The 19,888-nt window shown below is 42.3% G+C and overlaps 1 protein-coding gene across 4 annotated transcripts in view; it reads left to right on the forward strand.

The window, feature by feature from the left end:
* Positions 1–19,888, forward strand: part of FRAS1 (Fraser extracellular matrix complex subunit 1) — a 409,376-nt gene that overhangs the window by 243,478 nt on the left and 146,010 nt on the right. For all 4 annotated transcript variants that reach the window (XR_012500267.1, XR_012500261.1, XM_074345854.1 and 1 more), the window contains exons 21-23: positions 13,349–13,501; positions 13,718–13,864; positions 18,993–19,139. Coding sequence is in view for 2 of the 4 variants with exons in the window: in XM_074345854.1 (XP_074201955.1) it covers positions 13,349–13,501; positions 13,718–13,864; positions 18,993–19,139 (447 nt within the window). In the remaining 2 variants the exon portion in view is untranslated. The remainder of the gene's footprint in view (positions 1–13,348; positions 13,502–13,717; positions 13,865–18,992; positions 19,140–19,888) is intronic.

Consider the following 19,888-nt stretch of genomic DNA (forward strand, 5'->3'; position numbering starts at 1 on the left):
CAAAGCCTGGGGTGCATCTTCCATTCATCTTTCTCCCCTAAAACCTTTTTCCTGTTCATAGAAGAGGGTGAGAATTAAAAAGAAAAGGAGAAATATCCAAATGCAAATTCATTTAAAAAAAAAAAAAAAGCCTTGGGCTTTGTGGAATGGCCAATGGGAAGGCAGTACTTTTTAGTTTTTATGTAGAAAAAGGAAATAATACTGAGAGTGATGTTGTAGAGGGGAGGGCTGCAAGTTTTTATTTATTTTTGATTGAAGTATAGTTGATGTACAATATTGTGTTCATTTCAGGTGTACAGCAAACTGATTTGTTTCATAGATGTGTTTTTTATTCTTTTCCATTATAGTTTATTATAAGATATTGAATATAGTTCCCTGTGCTATGCAGTAAATCCTTGCTGTTTATCGATTTCATATATAGTAGAATGTATCTGTTAATCCCATACTCCCAGTTTATCTCATTCCCCCTTCCCCTTTGGTAACCGTAAGTTTGTTTTCTATGTCTGTGAAGACTGCAAAATTTTAAACAGCTGATTTGTTAGGATGGTAGAATTCTTCTAGGGGATTAAAATTTGTTTATGCAGTAATTTTTAAAATGCTGGTTTGTTTTTGGAAATCTTTGCCAGAATGTAAGCAAAATAAGTATCAGTAAAGAAATATTACTCTGAGCATTTTCATATTGTATTCCATAGTCCTCGAGTTCTGAGCAATGGTTAGTAGGTGTTATATGCAAAGAAGTCTCCTGGCAGAATAAATTTGAGAAACTCTCAGTTAAATAAAGCAGAGCAGCTTCCTTTATTGCAGGATTTCTCAAAACCATAAATAAGCAGATGCGCATTATGAATCTCTGAGATGAAGGAGGCTGGACATCATGTCTCAAACATTTCATTGCAGACCCCTCCCTTTGGTTTATTATAGCCTCTCACAGAGCTCACCAGTGCTTTACAGAACAATCTTTGGGAAGCCCTGAACTGTTGTTAGTATGTTGGACAATTTGTTGGCACTCCGTAAAGGTAAAATGAAATGATCAACCTATATTCAGATTGTGGACTTCCTTCCTTCCACCCCTCGGTGCCTTTCTCCCTTCCTTCCACCCCTTGGTGCCTTTCTCCATTCCTTCCTATTTTCCTTCCTTCTTTTCTCTGTGGGCTAGCAGGCGGGGCACTGAGAAGGCTCAGGTTTGCCACTCTTCTGTCTACTAAAGAGCATCAAAGAGCAATTATAATTACCCTCTCATGTTGGGTCTCAGAAGTGTCTGCTCTCTGAACCTGAGTTGAATAGTGAGAAAACCTGTTCATATTTTTTTCTTTGAAAGCATTAAAAAAACAAAGTAAAATCTTTTGAGTCCCTTCCACCGTTTCCCCCATTTATTGTCAATCATTTCTGAAAGAGGACCCTAAAAAAGGTGGTGAAAAAGTTGAAATGCACAGATTAAAAGAGCAAAAAATCCTTGTTTTGGAATAAGCTGATAAAACCGCAACAGTGAGTAATAAGAAAAACCAGTTCCAAATGAGCATCATTAAGGGCTGGGTAGGAGCCCTGTATGAGCTGGTGTACCAGCTCTTTCTCGGGATACTGTGACTTGAAGCCGGAAAGGTGGGAGCCAGTTGTTTTAGAGCAGCTTCTACGCATGGGGACAGTGGGTGGGCACTGCCCTACATCTTGCTGCAGCTGCTCCAGAAGCTATAAGCTGAGAGAACGAAAGAAGCACACCCTAAAACGTGTAGCAGTTGCTACCTTATTTTCATCATCAAAATCCCACCCATTCATCCCTTGTAGCCCTGTTCAGATTCCTTCCCTTCTAGGACCAGCTTCCTCTTGGCATCTCCTGCGGTGTAATTCCTAGGTATGCTGATTGTTTCTACCAGTTACCTAGCACTTGGCATTGACATGTTCTCTGTGAGTGATCTTTTCTTGGTGTCTAATAATAGGTGACTGTTCCGAGGGCTTATTATGGGACAGGCACTGTGCTAATTGCTTTGAATGCATTTTGCCATTTAACATTAGCAATAATCCTCCAGGGTAGGTACTAACGTGATCTCCATTTTACAAATAAAGAATCTGAACCACAGAAAGGTTGAATCATTTGCTCAAAATGACAAAAGTTGGAAGATAGAGCCAAGATTGGAACCTAGAGAGTGTGATTCCAGAATCCACATACTTAACCATTTTGTCATACTCTACGATGCCAAATACAGTTGATTACAACAATAGGGACTCAAGAACAGTTTTCTGATTGTAGATTAAAAGGTGGATCGTCAGGGACTGGTATGACAGGATGTCTTGGAGAAGCACTGCTGGGGAAAGTTGAAAGAACTTGCTGGTCTGTTCTAAGGAAGCTGTTTTAGACTACCATGTAGTTTTATTGTGTATATGCTTATTAAATGAATAAACTTTAAACAAAAACATTAACACATACTAAATTTTAATAATTTATATCACTCTGCATATACTTTAATCTTTTCAGTGGATACATACCTGCATTTTTCATAGCTATAATCAGTAGCTACGTACAGGTACACCTCAGAGATGTTGTGGGTTCGGTTTCAGACCAGTGCAATAAAGTTATCATCACAGTAAAGCAAGTCACACTAATTTTTTTGATTTCTCAGTGCACATAAAAATTATGCTAACACTATATTGTAGTCTATTAAGTGCACAATAGCTTTATGTCTTAAAAAACAATGTACATACCTTAATTTAAAATACTTTATTGCTAAAAAAAATTCTAACCATCATTGATAACATAGGGTTGCCACAAACCTGCAACGTGTAAAAAGACTGCAATTATCTGCAAAGCACAATTAAGCAAGAGTGCAGTAAAATGATGTACACCTATATTTCTTTGTCATTTCTTGTATCACTTTAATTGTGTATTTCCATGTGTTGGCAAATAATTGAAGAACTCACATAATTGTCTTTTTTAATGGTGAAATAGCATCCAATTCTGTTTGTGTGACTTAATCTGATAGGCCACTGTCCTTTTGTGGATCTGGGCAATAACCAGCAGGAGATAGATGTACTTCCTGGTAAGTTAAGCATGACTTCCAAGACATCTGCTGGAACTAGGTCTGTTTTTCATGTTATTGTTAGTAGCACTAATGGTGTGTTTTTGGAATTTTACAATTTTAAAGCATCTTCTCACTTATTTTTCATTTCATCATCCCAAGAATCCTTCCTGCGGAAGCGGGAATAAGCACACTCAGTGCAGTGCCTAAGTAGCACGTAGATGGTGATTGAGGGATGTTGGCTAGAGGAGTGTCTCGATTCTGGCGTCCTGGTGTCGATTTTCATCCCCTTCTAATGCATCGTACGGTAATTACATCAATCATCTTCTTCGTGTGACCCGTTTTTTGCTTCTTACCTCTTCTTCTTCGCCATCCACTTCATCTGGTCCTATCCTTCTATCTCTATATTTTTTTTCAATTTTCTTGTGTCTTTTTTTTTAACACTTGATTCTTTATTTCCCTTCTCTTCTTTTTCTGGCAGTGCACATCCTTCTCTTATTTCTCATCTGTCACCCTGTCTCCTATTGCTTGAACTGTGAGTTGCATATCCAATCTCTCTCCGGAACTTTCAGTGATTGTCTCTCCCTTGTTCTCTGAATTGTGTTTTATTTAAGGGACCACACTGTCTGCTGAAGGATGATTGAATATTTCAAGGCATTCTTTTTCTCTGAACTTTTAGTTTCAGGAAAAAAAAAATGGTGTATGCTTAAAACGAGGCCTTCCTAAATTTAAAAAAAACTTGTATTTTCTCCTTTGCATGACTTTTACTAAACAATATCTTACCTAGCTTTAGAAATGACCTTACTTACAAGTTTTCAACTTGGCAGGGCTCCCAATGAAGTCCGGATGGCTGTTGACTTCATCAGAACTGCAGGCCAGGGCCTGAACTGCAAAGAAGGCTTTGAGGGTTGATGCTTAAAGAACACAACTGAATTTAGACTCACAGGCTGTCCTCTTAAGTACTAAAGATAGCAAAATTGGTATGGCTACACTTACTTTTCTTACACGCATGTAAACCTCTGTGGCTTACATGTAATAGGCAAAAATAGTGACTTAGATGGAAGTTTGATCATCAACATCAATACCAGTTCTGACTGGGTCTGCTGTGTATAAAAAATAATCACTGATATTTACTAAGCACTTCCTCTGTTCCAGCTCCTCCCATACACGGTCTCATTTAATCCGGACTGCAGCCCTGGGAGGTCGGTCCTATGATCAGTAGCATTTCTGTCTTATAGCCCAGGAGACTGAGATGCGAGACGTTAACGGGGTTACCCAGTGTTTCACAGCTAGTGAGTAGTAGAGCTGGGCTTTGAAGCAGTGCCACGTCAGAGGAAACACGTGTGAACACTGTGCCATCAACCTGTGTCACTCCAGTAAGACCTTCTCTGCCCCGCATCATTCGTATTATTTACAGTTCTTTTTGATGCTTTGTCACCTTGCCCATCGTGGGCTTTCCGTATGCACTCGCCACACTTTACTTCATCTCAGCTCTCACTCCAATCAGTTGACGACTTTGCTCTTTTAATTGAGGTATAGCTGATTTACAGTGTTGTGTTAGTTTCTGGTGTACAGCATAGTGATTCAGTTATACACATGTATTTTTCATATTCTTCTTTATTATGGGTTATGACAAGTCATTGATTATAGTTCCCTGTGCTATACAGTAGGTCCTGTGGTTTGCTTTCTTTTTTGTTTAGAAGATTAACATAATCAGATAAAACAACAGTAAAACTCTCATCTTTTCTCCTCAAAATGTCTCTTTGTCTTCTTCCAGATACCTTTTTCCTCATTCCTTCCTTTGAGAAAGGAGCTCCCTCACCTTGGTCCAGGGAATCCCTCCATCTGTGACCCATCTGCCCCGTCACCTTCAAGAGCTGGTTCTGCCCATCAGTCATTTCCTCTTCTGGCTTCTCATTTCATCCCCTCCTTTCCTCTTTAAGTTTTCCTCTCTCCTTCCCACCTGGCCCTCTTTCCTCTAGGACCTTAGTGTCTTAATACAGTCCTCCTTTCTGTTTCCTCCTTAGAGTCCATCTCAAGTGCACACGTGATGATCAGCTCCAGGCTCTCTTTTTGTCTGTCTACCTTCTGGACATCTGATCCACAGGAACAACATACTCAAAAAACTCTAAAGAAACCCTCCTCACCCCTCCCCATCAGGTCATTTCCTTCCTTCTCCTGACTCTCTTGTGCATCCACCACTGATTTTTCAATCAGTGTAATTCAACATGAGTACAGTTGACCCTTGAGCAATGGGGGTCTGAATGGCGTGGATCCACTTATATGCAGCTATTTTTCACAAGTAAATACTACAGAACTACACAGTCCGCACTTAGTTGAGTCTGAGAATGCCGAGGAACAGCGGATAAGTTGTAAGTTGTAAGTTATACCCATATTAAGCCCTGCATTGTTCAAGGGTCACCTGTAATTCAAAATTGAGTTACACCTGCTCCCTTCCTACCGCTATTCCATATTCTAGTCACTGCCACATCTGGCAAGGTTCAAGGCCTTCTTACTCCCTTTGGATAAAATACTCTCTGGTCCTCCTCAGACACCAGTTGCATTTTAAGTGTGGCTTTCTTCTGATATTGGACCTTATCACAAGCACCTGAGAGAAATCTGCCTCTGACTCAATGCTCCGTCTCCTGCAGTAACTTCCACAGGGCCTCACACCCAGCTCGCCTTCCAGAAATGTTAATGAAAGTGAAAGTTTTTCTGATTTTGAGGTAAGGCAAGAGTAAAACATAAACCGATGGGAGGCCAGGCACAAGGCATCAGGCTACCTGGGCAGGAGCGGTGCTTACGTCCCCTCGTTGGCAGCAAGAACTGGCACCAGAGCTGCGGAGAGGGCTTTGCTCTCATATCCGACACCGCCTCTCACCCCCTCCTTCCGACCTGTCTGTCGCCAGGGGTCCTACCGCAGGCTTCTCACCCCATTTGTAAGTTTGTCAGCACTGGGTGGAAATCACTGTCCTTTAACGTTAAAGTCAGTCTGTTGTCTTTGTTGTTGTTGTTGATTTTTTTTTTCAGGATAAAACAATAGCCACAGACACTGAAAAAAGGGGAAGTTCTAGAGCTGCTAATAAAAAGAACGCATGATTTGTAAGAGCTCGTAGGTGGGCTAGGACTCAAGTAATGATCGAAAGAGGAAGAGAAGAGGCTGATGCTTCTTTGCCACCGTATGTTATTTTCTGGCTTACTGCTGTACTTATCTCCCAAGTCCAACCCCATCAGTTTTAAAAGTGGCATCAGAATTCAGATTCTATACACACTTTAAGGACACTGAGCTTCAGCATGAAATTCTTTCTTTTTGGCCTGACAAGGAACCGCTACATGTGCAAATTATTTTAACAGCTTCCAAACACACTTAATGTGGTTGCATTAAGGACCTAATCGACTGACAGGACATTATTAAAAAATCTCACTGTGTCTAAATTTGTCTTTATAGATCATTATTTACCAGCTAAGGAGTCACTGCCCCATAAAACCAACATCCAAAGCCATTGCTTCAACAGTGCACATTTACTGTAATATCTTCAAGCTTTTTTGACTTTGCTCCAAAGACATGAAATAAGTCATTTCACTGCCGTGTGCTTCCATCCATCATGATTGCAGGTAATCCTCACTGATCCTCGAAGCAGAGCCTTTGTGATTTGAAGAAAGCCTCACACAGTGATGACCACATATAATTTCCTCACAGCTGTGGGGCGACATATGAGAGGATATTGCAGCTGCTGAATCAAAACATTAATTTTTTTTTAGGTATTTAAATTTTTAGCCATGTGCATGCTGTGCATATTTAGGAAACAAATGGAACCCTCTGTTTGCTTACAAACAAGAAATGTATTTATTCCAGCTTGAGCTGATACTCCATTTCCAGTCCCTTATGTGTGTCCATTCATCTGTTTGGTTAAAGTGCTAATTCACCGGGTAAGCAGTGAATTAGTAAGCAGGCATTTAGACGAACAAGTGGAATTCCATCAGTGCACCCCCACCCACCCCACTTGCTTATTATTTAGCAGGGATCTGAAACAGGCTAAATCTAAATGTCTCCCTGGTCTCTCTCCTCTCCTTGTCACCCCTAATGAGTCTTTTATTTAAAGACTCTTTACTGTAATCGAAGTAGTGTCAAATGAGGACTGACTTACTGAGCTGCCGTGGAAGGACTCTGAGAGACGGCCTCCAGGAGAGGCACTGTTTTTAAGCAGTTAATGGATGCACACCCCCCATTTAGACATATTTGAGGTTAGCCTGCTTTTTTGATTACAGACAGGCAGGTCAGATGCAAACGCCTTACCGCACAGATGGGACATTTAGGACGGGCCGTTAATCCTTGCAGAGGCCGCTAGATTGGTGGGTTGGAATCTCAATTCTCCTATTTTAGTAACGCGGTCCTGGTACAAATTAAGCAGTGACAGTGTAAGCTTCCTCTCATATATCCTGTGAAATTATTCCAAATATCACCTGCGGGGAGGAGTGGGAGTGGAAGGTGGGGTGAGAAGGATGACAGGGGAATTCACTCTGGTTTGTTGGCCTCTCTGAGAATACTGGCACTTTAAGGACACTGTTTCTGACACTTTTGCTCCTACAGTGTGGGTCCAGCAAGGATCTGAATCAGCATTTCTCAGATGGTCACCACCTACCAAGAAGAATTCAAGGCTTGCCTCCAAATCAGCTTATTTCTTAGGAAACATGCCCCTAGGTTTTACTGTGCGTGAAGTGGCTGGTGTCATAGCAGGTCCCTGGGATGCGTAGTCACCTCCTGCAGTGCCTGGAGATGAGCTCGTACCACCTCTTAATTATGTTTAGATTGTATAATTAATACATCTGGCTGGCCATGGGGTATTTCCCTCTTCATTATCTCAAATTGTACTGAAAAGGCAATTGTGAATTGCCTCACACACAGCCGAGTAGTGCCCTGCTCCTCGTGGCCTGAAGTGCATTTTGAAAACCAGGTGGTGCAGCCCAGGTTGACCTTGTCATGGGCCTACCGTTTCCTAGTATTTTGACTCCAGTAATTTTTTTCTTTCATTTAACCAATAGGGAAGAGGTCCCTATGAGGTACTGCTGATTCAGTCAAATTTTTTAATTTAAATTTTAAAGGCATTTTGGAAGCTGACAGTTTGCGTAAAGGTCTTTCCTGGTCACACCTGAGAGACAGACCACTGGTGTGGTCTTCCTTCTCCAGGGACACCTGACAGCTCCAATCCTGGTCATGACAGCTTTCATATACTTACACTATAGGATTCTTAGTTTTCCTAATCTGCCTTCTCTAACATCAGCCTCTTGAAAACAGTTCAGCATGGGATGCTCTCAACAGTGAAGGGTCTTCTGTGAACATGTCAGAAGGGGGAAGGGGAGAGAAGAGTGGTGACTCCTCTCCTCTCTCCAGCAAAGTTCACATTGAAAACTGCTGTGTGTCAGAGTTTTCTTGGATTGTTGGTTCTTTGCTGTGGTTTTAACGTCTTCTGCCATCTCTAGTCACTTTCATACAACAATTTCTCATTTAAATCTGTAATAAAAATAGAGACCTCAGTAGATAGACTGGCGAAGAACACGTACAGTTAGGCAAACTGATTCCCAATGGCCATTAGGATAAACCCATACTCTCTCATGACTTACAAGGTATTCCAAAACCAGCACAGCCAGGTCCTGAGTGGCTCTTTTGTATGTTCTTCAAGATCCAGTCATATGAACTTTTTTCAGTTGGGCATCCTGTTCTGTTGGGCTTCTGGGTTCTTGCTGTTTTTTTCCTCTAATTGGGACCCTTTCCAAGCCCTCTCACCCCTGTCCAGGTCCTTTTGCAGTGCTCCTAACTATATGAAAAAGTAATTATATGACAACATTTAATATAATCTCATCTATGTAAAAAATCTATATGTGTAAAATTGTATAGAAGAACTAAAAGAAAAAAGTCCATGTTAGTAGCTATTTACTCTGAAAGGCCTACTTAGGGTCATTTTTATGTTTATGTATACTCTGTAAAAAAAATGTTTTGTATTTTTTTCCATGGCTCACTTTGTAGGCAGAACAATAAAACCTTAAGCTCCCATTTTTGAGCCCCAGTCAGCCTCTGTCTGTGCAGAAGATCACAGTGGCCGCCTGGGCTTGAGCCTGAAGCTTGCTTACAGGTGGTGCCCCGGGTACCGGCCACCTGTGGTCCATCACACCTGGGTTCTGTAGCCCGCCCTCGGGAACTGTGCTTTTCTGATTAAGTCAGACACTGAGATTAATCCTCAAGCCCTTGTTGCTCTGATGTCTGGCTTCTTACCCTGCACATCATTCCTCATTTTGAGCTCTCCCAAGGAATTCTCTCCAACAAAGAGATTCTGGCTTCAACCTCTTAAGATAAAGGTATTTCCTAGGTTTTAGGAATTTATTTTTCTTTTCTGGTTGGTTTAATAAAAGTCAGTCAACCTTCAGATTGACTTCAGAGTAAGATTTGAGAGCATATTGGTTTCAAGTGGCCTTCTGTTGGGGGCTTGTATAAGACAGAGTTGGGAAGGGAGGTTTGCATGAAGGTGTTAACACGAGACCCACACAGATTGCCGTTTTGGAATGATTCTGTTCCTAGGATTGGGTGCTCAGTATGACTTTTTAAACCATGGATGAATGAATAAGGGATGAATACAGGTAGTGAACAAAAAGAGCCCAACTTTCCAGACTTGAGTAGTTACAGTCTTGTGTGTAACGTGAAACTATAAACTAACTTGGATTAATGTGATGCTTGGGGCAACCCGCATCACACCGATTGTTTTATATTTTCAGGTATCATTTATTGATTTCTCCTTGCCTCTGGGTACTTACTCCATCATTCAATGTGCTATGTCCAGTGATTGATCCGATGCCTCCTTAAGGCTTAATACGGAACCATGGAACAAGGCAGAGGCCTTGAGTGATTTTGGAGTCTTGGCAGCTCTCTCTTTTGTTTTTTTGTTTTTTTTTTTTTTACTGAAGTATAATTGACCTACAACACTGTGTTAGTTCCTGTTGTACAACATAATGATTCGATATTTCTGTTTGTTACAAAATGATCGCCATGATAAGTCTACTTACCATCTGTCACCATACAAAGTTATTACAGTGTTATTGACTGTGTTCCCCATGCTGTACATTTCAGCCCCATGACTCATTTATTTTGTTACTGGAAGTTTGTACCTCTTAATCTCCCTCACCTATTTCACTCATCCCCTCTAACCCCTTCCCCTCTGGCAACTGCCTATTTGTTCTGTGACTCTTGTTTCTGTTTTATGTTTGTTCATTTGCTTTGCTTTTTAGATTCCACATGTAGGTGAAGTCATATGGTATTTGTCTTTCTCTATCTGACCTATTTCGCTTAGCATAATACTCTCAAGGTTCATCCATTGTTGTTGCAAATGGCAAGATTTCACTCTTTTTATATCTGAGTAATATTCCATTGTGTGTGTATGTGTATACCACATCTTCTTTATCCATTCATCTATTGGTGGACACTTAGGTTGCTTTCATACTGTGGCTTTCATAAATAATGCTGCAATGAACATAGGGGTGCATGTATCTTTTCCAATTAGTGTTTTTGTTTTCTTCAGAAAGATCCCCAGAAGTGGAATTGCTGGATCGAATGGTAGTTCTATTTTTAATTTTTCTGAGGAGACTCCATGCTGTTTTCCAAAGTGGCTGTATCAGTTTACATCCCCTCTCTCTGCAACTTTTGAGCCCTTTCTACTGGCTTCTGGTAGGTGTATACCAAAAGGACGCACACAGCCACGCCTGGTTTAAGGCCTCCGGAGAATGAGACTTGGCTAGGAGGAGAGAAGAAGTTGAGGGCTGTGAGGAATTTCTACGTTTGTCAGGCAATCAGAGGCAGAGAATGACCAAGAGGAGCCCCAGGGTAAAGCATGGAGTGGGAAGGAGGTCGAGGAGGAGGGGTGATCCAAAGTACTGCAGAGACTCCAGGTGGGTTAGGCGTTAGAGGAGTCCATTAGATTAGGTTGCTAAGAAGTTGTCAGATGCCAGTGAGATGAGGAGTTGGGGGTGAAGGGAAGACAAGAGATGGGGTGGTTGTAGAGAAAAGCTTTGGGGGGAAGTTGAGGTCAAGGAGAATGACGAGAGGTGGGCATAAAAGGGCAATAATGTTCAAATAATGTGGAAAAATAGATCAAAAAATGTGGTGGGGGAATTGGCCATTTCATCCTGTGAGGGGAGATGTAATGAAATAAAACTGGTCAACAGGAAAGAATCGAAGGTGCTCGTGCCCAGTGAGCTGAATCAAGGAGAAGGCGAACTACCCTGGGAGGAGGAGGAGGGTGGGCAGGGTGGGCTGGTGCTGGCGTGGGCGTGGGGGGGCAGAGCAAGTTTCCAGAGCAGCTGCCCTGAGAGCTGGAGGGAGCGTCCGTAACCTCGCCCAGCTTCCTGGAGAAGTAATTAATGTGCATCACACTCTTCATTTAAACAGCTTCTAGACATCCCCAGGATCAGACAGATCCATAAATGTTCATTTATTGCACCCACAAAGTACACCCGAGGTCGGCTTACTTTCTCTTCAAAGCATCCCCTGGTGATTATCCTTTTTCATTTCTCTAATTGTACACTAGAGCCAGCCTCAGTTAGATGCAACTAGTTTTTAGACCACTGAGCACCTGCAGGCCTTGCTGACGCATGCCTGAGCCCAGAACTCTCTGTAAGCACTTGCTTTTCAGAGGAAGAGGCCATGACTTTTCAAATAATGGAGCCTCGAATCGGGAATGTTTCCCTGATTTCCAGTCCTGACATGTACCCACTCATTAAGGTTATCATAAAGCAGGGTCACCTCCATTTGCTCCAGAACTTTTGAAGTGCTCCTGGCACTGTGAGGGGAGCCCGGGAAAAAGAAAACAAAAAGGTTGGCCTTGTGTGGAAACCATACACTAAGTCGGGGGAAATAGCCTCCTTATCAGATTTCTCTCAACACAGCCATCATTTCCTGTAGAATTTACTGAAGGGCTATAATGGGATTAGTTTGCCTCCGAGGGTATCAAGAATTGTTCCTAATATTGGCAAAAGGCTGCCTGTAATCTGAAACTCCCGAAGTTCAGAGAGAGGTCAGGGGCTCTTTGTCGGTGTACTGCTAGAAGAGTCAGCATTTTTGAGGAGGACAGTCTGGGTTCAGCTTCTGGAGTGGCTGCAGAGTCCCAGAAAGACTTCTCGTGTGGATGAGTGGGTGCCGGGAATGGGACTACAATCTCTTCTTTGGCAAGGAATGCATCTCAGATGATGAACCATTAAGAAAGTGTATCACTGAGGGTATAGAGAGAAAGACCTGTTTCCACAGATTTTAGGAGACAGGCAATCTGTTTTATTGACAAGGATTTTTTTAGTCTAAACATCACTAGAATTCACAATCTCCATCTACAAGACTTTGAGATGAAACAAAACATACCTGGTTGTTGAGTGGTGCATTAGCAGCCGTAAACAGTGCTTTGAATCCTAAGGAGGAAGATGGACAGGTCCTATAACCAGAGCTCTTTCTTCTTTTTTCCTAGGCCTTTACTCCTTTTTCATTTTGGTGGGTAATTCAGGATTTGTGGATTTTCTTCCACCTTTGGGATGGAGGGGGGTAAATGGGATTTGAAGGATAATTACCACTTAAGGTAGGACAGAGGGCATTTTCACCTATCGTGGGAGCTGAACACAATCACGTTATTTAACTAAAGGATGCCTGTTATATGGGCAAGAATAAGAGGCAATTCTGGCCGTCCCAGATAATTAGTCCTATAGCTTTACCCACAACTGGTACAGCATCTGCTACGAACCAGGAATCAAGTCATGAACATGACTTTCAACTCAACTCTTTTTTGTAACTTTACCTCTGGTTAGAGACTAAAATTTTCCACCATTCACCTATCGACCAGTCCTAATCCCCCCATACCAACGCCTGAGACTGGTGTCCTGACTCTGGAAGGCCACGTTTGTGAGGAGGAGCTCGGGAGGGTGCTGAGCACAGCTCAGGAGCTGTGTGGATGGGAGCCATGCTGTGCTTGAGTTCGCAGAGGTCTTGGGGATATGTTGATATGATGAAGTGTTCCTGTTATCTAACAGTTCTCTCCATGCCCCTGGCGAGTATCTGTCACAGGCTGCCCTAGAACTTGAAGGTTGTTCAGTTGGAAAGGGATGAAAATTCAATTGCTGTGCTGGGCCCAGTCATTTGCTAAAATCCTCAAACACACAATTTGTACAGGTCCCAGGCTTCTGCTTTACTGCTGCACACTGCCTCTGGGCCACTCTCCGGCTGTCGGTGCTGCAGCAGTGGTAATTGCAATCCCGTTTACCCTTCGGTGTCGTGATGAGCATTGTGCCTTCTCTGTGGCCCCCTCCCTCTCCAGACTGCCATCCTCTGTGCCAGCACTGTGCAGCCGATCTCCGCAACACCGGGAGCGTCTGCCTGCGGTGCCAGAACGCCCGGTACCTGCTGCTGGGGGACCGCTGTGTTCCCGACTGCCCTTCGGGATACTATGCAGAGAGGGGAGCTTGTCAAAGTAAGTGCTGGACGCAGGAGCCGGTGGTGCGTCTTGAGCTTCTCTTGGGGGCAATAGTGGAGAAGGCTTGAACTTCCCAGGCGAGAGAGAGGGCAGGAAGCACACTGTGGGGCCAGAAAGCAGACCAGCGAATGCTCTCTGCACTGGCACTTTTATTAACGGCTTTGGAAGGGGGTTTGGCTTCACAGGTTCTCTTTGTGTCTCTTCCCTCTGCAGAATGTCACTCCTCCTGCAGAACCTGCCGGGGCAGAGGACCCTTCTCCTGCTCCTCCTGTGACACTGGCCTCGTTCTGTCCCACCTTGGTACCTGCAGCACCGCCTGCTTCCCAGGGCACTATCTTGATGACAATCATGCTTGTCAGCGTAAGTTTTTAAAAATGAACTTTCTCTCCTGTCCTGCTCTGCTGAGGTCATTGAAGGAAATAGGAACTTTTTGCTTCCATATTCACACCTGGTAGCCTTTATTTTTATAAAAGGAAGAAAATGAATCTCCAAAGGCATATGGGCTCCATCAGCAGATTTATAACTCAGGTATGGGCTTAACTGGAAGTGCTGGGCTAGGGATCTCCTCTGCGAGTACCTGCTGTGTGACCTCAGGCCATTCATTTAACCCCTCTGTTCTCTAGTTATATCATTAAAATAATAAAAGTATTAGTCTATTTCATTCCTGTGGTTTCTCTCAGTGTTTCTATTCCAAGAGCCTGAGCAGAGAGGGGAGCTCATTTTATTACACAGGCTGTGGCCTCAGCTCTTCTCTGGGTTTAATTTGTTTTTGACATGTATTTGTTGAATATTGACAATATTCAAGGCTTGGCATGCTATAAAGCATTCAGTTTCTGCCCAAACAGTAGTTATTTTTCTTGCATGAGAGTTACTTGTATAGATGTCTTAGTCCTAAAATAAGTAAAAATATGATTAAGTACCTGAGTCAGGCACAAAGATTTAGGATAAATTAGGGAAAGGGCAAATCTGGATGGAAAAAAATTAGAAAATCCTGCACAGGTGAAGGAACATTTTTGAGATAGCCTGAGGCAGCTTAGTTTATTTCGATCAGTAAAGTGTCATTCGCCAAAAAATTGTGTTATATTTTTCTCCTTTTGAAGATGACAGTTAACAAATGCAGGGCTGATATATCAACTTTATGTCCTAGGATGTACCATGTTGAAGGAATTATAAAGTAATGGTTAGGAGAATGGGCTTTAGAATCAGGTGACTAAAGTTCAAATCCTAGCTGCCACCTACTAGCTTTGTGACCTTGAGCAAGTAAATTAACCACCATGCATCAGTTTCCTTTTTCTATAAAAGGGGGATGATAATAGTGCCTACATCTAATGTTGCTGCTCTAACACAGACCCTAGCAGAGAATCAGCTTTCACTGTCTGTCTTGTTGTTATCATCATCATCACGTGAAGTGAGAGGCAAATGAAGCAGTAAAAGATATTTATATTTTGTAGGTAGAAAGATTGATCTTACTGTTAGTTTATGGAGGTGCTTGTAAGGATTTGCATTTGAAATGAAGTTACAGGGAACCCACTGTTTGCATCATCTGTTGAGATACCAGAGATAAAATCCCTTTTTGGACCAATGAAAAGATTTTTCTACATTTTGTAACAAAAACTTTGCTTGGTATATATCAACCGTCTGCTGAAATCTGTAGATTCTGTAACACTAGAGACACGAATGAAATACTTGCATGTTCTATTCCAGAGCCACAGAGTGTTGGTGTAGAAGTAGTGACCTAGATTTATGAGGCTCTTCACAGCAATGAAATCACAGAAATAAAAGTTGAAAAGAGAAAACAGAATCCCTTATATGGCACATAGGTGACAAAAATATGTTGCACTAAAATATTTCTCTTCTGGGAAGCTTTTGCTCTGCACAAATGCATTTGCTATGCCACCGTGTAAATAGGATTTTATAGACTATTTCAGTTAAATTAAGAATCTCCTAACTTTAGTCCTTTGCTAAAGCCAAAGTTTCCTTCCTCCAAAGCTTAAATAAAATATGCCCCTAAGTTGGGATATTTGAGTTTCTAGTACATTAAAAAAAGAAAAATCCACAACGTCCCTTTCTAACGTTCATCATTATAGACAATTATGGGCCTGACAATTTTTGAAATTGTGCGATAAAGGGCTTTTAAGGAAATATAATCAGTATTAAGGGAAGACATTAAAAACCATATTATAGAAGAAAGTTAGAGCTGGAGAGCTGTCTAGATTCTGGTTATAGAAACCTTTAGAAATTACGTACCCAGCTCTAAAATCTAAGGACAACCAGCTGAGCAGGAGCTTTAAAGAAGAGGTGGTAAGTGAGGTTCTCAGTGCTGGAAACCATGGTGCTCGGGAGGAGGAGAAGAGCCCCGGGGCGCCAGCGCAGAGGTTCCGTCTCACCCTCCAGGCTTCTGCAGCTGAGGAAGGAAGCCAGGCCGAGGGTGGGGATGCCAGCTGTTCAATGGTTCTTTCTCATCAGCCTAGCACTTCCCTCTGGAGCAGGATAGCATGTCCCCTCCCTCATTCACATTACCTTCAAAGGTTTGAAATAAGCATGTCTCTCCCACTCGGACATCTCTGCTCCAGGCAGGACTGGAGTCAGTGGAGTATTTTAAGCAGAAATGGAGAACCGTCTCTCAGAGGGACTGTAAAAAACAAGCCTATTGAGGAGGGAGCATGGACTTCATAAGCTATGAGGTCCCTTCCTCCTCAGTGAATGATGGCTAAAGATCATCCCCGATACCCTCACTGCCTTCTGGTCCACTCGCCACCTTCTTCACTGTCCTCTTGGCACTTTCCTTGGGGTCACTGACCTCAGAGAACTGCACCAGGTACTCCAGACATGGTCACGCCAACATGACTGCAATAGGACTGATACCTCTGTGGTCTGAATATCGCAGGATGGAGAAAAGGCTCCTCACCCACACTCCTCTGAAGGTGGAAGCTGAGAACCCAAGGGATTTGGTGTGTGTAAGACGTAGTCATTTGAGGGTTGCCCTGGAGAGAGCTAAGGGCTTCAATCAGAGAGGAAGTGTTCAAACAGAAATGATGGAAGCCCCTGCTCCTTAGCATGGCACTCCTGCCTCCCTCCAAATCCCCCACATAGTCTTTTAACATTTCAAAATGCTCAACATGAATCTGTTTCTTTCGGGAGTCAGTGAAGGAGGTGAGTTATGCTTTGGGAATGAAAGACTTCGTAGAAGAATTCAAGAACACAGAGGCAGACAGAAGCTTGGGGAGTAAACTACACAAGACTCTGAGTTGTCAGGACAGGGCACCAACCTGTCACCCCAACCAAGGGACTAGCCTAGGGGTCAGTCTTCAGCTCTACGTCCAGCAGAGGGTCCAGCTGATACTGAGATTACACTATGGCTCTTCAGCTTAAGACTGGGTCAGTTTCTTTAGTAACCATATCAACTTTTAGTAAGCTTTTAATCAACTAAAATTCTGAGATCGTTTTTATGATACTGACGTCTAAACAGGTCTACTGTACCGTCTATTTGTACAATTAATTATAGAACATAATACAGGACGTTACGAACAGTTTAGCTTTTGTTTCGTCTGATTACTTTTAGTTTATTGCTTCAATTGGTTTAGTGAGTTTTTCTTTCAACTGGTGAAACTTAACTATGTGTGTATCCTATATGAGTGGATGTGGCATATTTAAATATCATTAGCCTGATTTCTTTGTTTTCATTAAAGTCACTAATAAAAATACCAATCAAGTAAATAATTAAGACTTCATCATAATACTCTGCTAAAGACATTTCCTTTCCAATTACAAAGGTTTACTGACAATGTTTTGAGTGTGTATTTCAACTATCTTCAAATCCACCTTCCATTGGTAGACCCCACTTCATTTTTACATTCACAAGTTTATCTGTGGGATTTTTGTCAAACCCTTTGCCAAAATTAAGATACAACATGTGTAGAAATCCTACCCCCCAAAGGGTAAAAGTTTAGTCCCCTATAAGTTTCCAGCAATGAGAGTATTCTTTTTCTAATTATTCTCCAACTGTTTGAAAATTCAGGCTAGAATTTCCCCAGGACCTTTTATTACCAGTCTACATATTCTAACAAATATCTTATACCAGTGGCTTTTCTTGTAGGTGAAATGAGGAGTTTCTTTTTCTTTTATAAGGAGGTGACTTTTCTGCACTGCGCCACACACTTTGGTATCCTGTGAAAGTAGGACTCACGCAACCCCTTTCTAGGCTTCCCGTCTGACGCACACTGAGGGAGGAGTTCTGAATGAGGCCGAGACGCTCATGCTCATGTATAATTACAGTATCTGGCTTCTTCCATTTATGTGGCAAGTGTTTATTGAACACCTACAAAATTACAGATAACCAGCGAGGTGCTGGGGACCATGGCAAGGACCAAAACAAACTTGGTCTTTGCCTTCAGGAAGCTTACAGCTTTAAAGGATAAGATGTTAAATCATCGCTGAAATGAACACTGTTACATATGGCGTGAATGGAAGGTCTGGGGTGCTGTCAGAGCACTGCCTGGGAGACCTGTTCTAGACCAGAGAGTCAGGCAAGGGCTTCTTGAAGGAGGAGGCTGAAGCATGAGTAAGAGTGAAAGAGAAGAGATTGGGAGATTATATTGAGAGAGTTTGAATGTATGTGTTATGATTTATAGGTGAAAAGAATGGAAGGAATGGTGGAGGAGGAGTATTTGCAGGAATGATGGCTGGAATTTTTCTAGGACTGAAGAAAGATATAAATTCATAGATCAAAGTATCCTCTGAAACTTGAGCAGGATGGATAAAAAAAAAAAAAAACTCACTCTAATGGATACATGGAAAATAGAAAGCAAGGGAGTCAGACCAGTTAGGAGGCTGTGCTAGTGGTCCAGTAGGAGATGATGATGGCTTGGATGTATTGGCATTTGTGGATGTGGAGAAAAGCTGAAAGTTCTGAGAATTAAATAGGAGAGTTCAAATAAATAAATAAGATCCAGTGAGTAATTGGATTAGGAGTGAGAGAAAGGGAGGTGACAAGATAGACTCTAAGGTTTCTATCATGAACAGCTGAGTAGATGGAGAAATGCTAGTTGTTAAGTTAGGCAAGACAGAGGCATGACCATACCCGGCAATCATCCCTGAATGCCTGGATTAAGTGGCTGCTAAGAATTACAGCTGGGTAGTTCAGTAAGCTGGGTCACTTTAAGGTCTTTTGTATCTTAAAATATGAGATTTCCTGAATTCCAGAGTAAGTCGATGCCTAATTTTAATCTTGGCATCCCACAAAATTCCATCTCTACCTCATGAACTATATAGGAGGCTTGATTCCTTACAAAGCAAGGTTTCAGTGAAACTTTGGACTATTATTCCAGAGATCTTGGAATGCGTATAAATTCTGTTGAGGGTTCTGAGGCATGATTAAAGAACAGGTTGGAGGCGGCTCTCTGCCTTCACAGCATCTGTCTCGGTTTGATCGGTGCTTCAGTATTTGCAATTGTAATCATCTGGTCATTTTCTTTTCCTATCTGCTCAGCGTGCAACGCACATTGTGGAAGCTGTGATTCACAGGCCAGCTGTACCTCCTGCCGAGATCCAAACAAGGTCCTGCTGTTTGGGGACTGTCAGCATGAGAGCTGTGCCCCACAGTACTATCTTGACTTCCCCACCAAGACATGCAAAGGTAAAGCTCTTCCAGAATTGCACAATGACTTTTATCCTGGGCAATACCCCTTTCCTGGAGATGTCCACTGTCCCACATTGGGAAGATACTGTTATCAGATGTTTAGACTTCTTCTGATGATAGCAAGACATCATTATGTATGTATGTATGTATGTATGTATGTATGTATGTATTCATTCATTTATTTATTAAGCAAATATTTTTGAGTACCTACCATGTGCTAGATGTTGTGCCAGCAGACCAGAGGTGGCAGACTGGAAACTCTCAGGTTGTATTTGGTCCCAAAGCATGGGTTGGTTTTTTTTTTGGTCCACTGAATGTTCCAATGTTTGAAAATCTTTAATTCTTTTCCTTTTAAGAATCAGAAGACTTCACATACAAAAAATGAGACTTCCCATTTCTTTTGACAAAGCCAGAAGGTCTGGCAATCCTGAATTTGCATTTGCTCAGTGCAGGAATAGGAGTAGCCATCGTCTCCTTGGGTGGAAGCCTGATCTCCTCGGGTTGCCGCCGTCCCCACCATTCCCTGTCCTATCACATCCAGCCTGTTTTGAAGATCAGCATGGCCTTCCTGGGCCACATAGGCATCTGCATTTACAACTGTAGATAGCCAGACCCCAAGCTTAGCAGACAGGACTTGTGTCTGATTTGTTCATCTCTGCTGAACATACTTAAATGAGTGAAGACACAGTCCCCATCCTCCAGGAGTTTATAAGGAGGCAATGTCAAAAACAGAGTGCCTTTTCCCT

This window comes from Camelus bactrianus, chromosome 2 (assembly GCF_048773025.1).
Source record: "Camelus bactrianus isolate YW-2024 breed Bactrian camel chromosome 2, ASM4877302v1, whole genome shotgun sequence".
NCBI lineage: Eukaryota > Metazoa > Chordata > Mammalia > Artiodactyla > Camelidae > Camelus > Camelus bactrianus.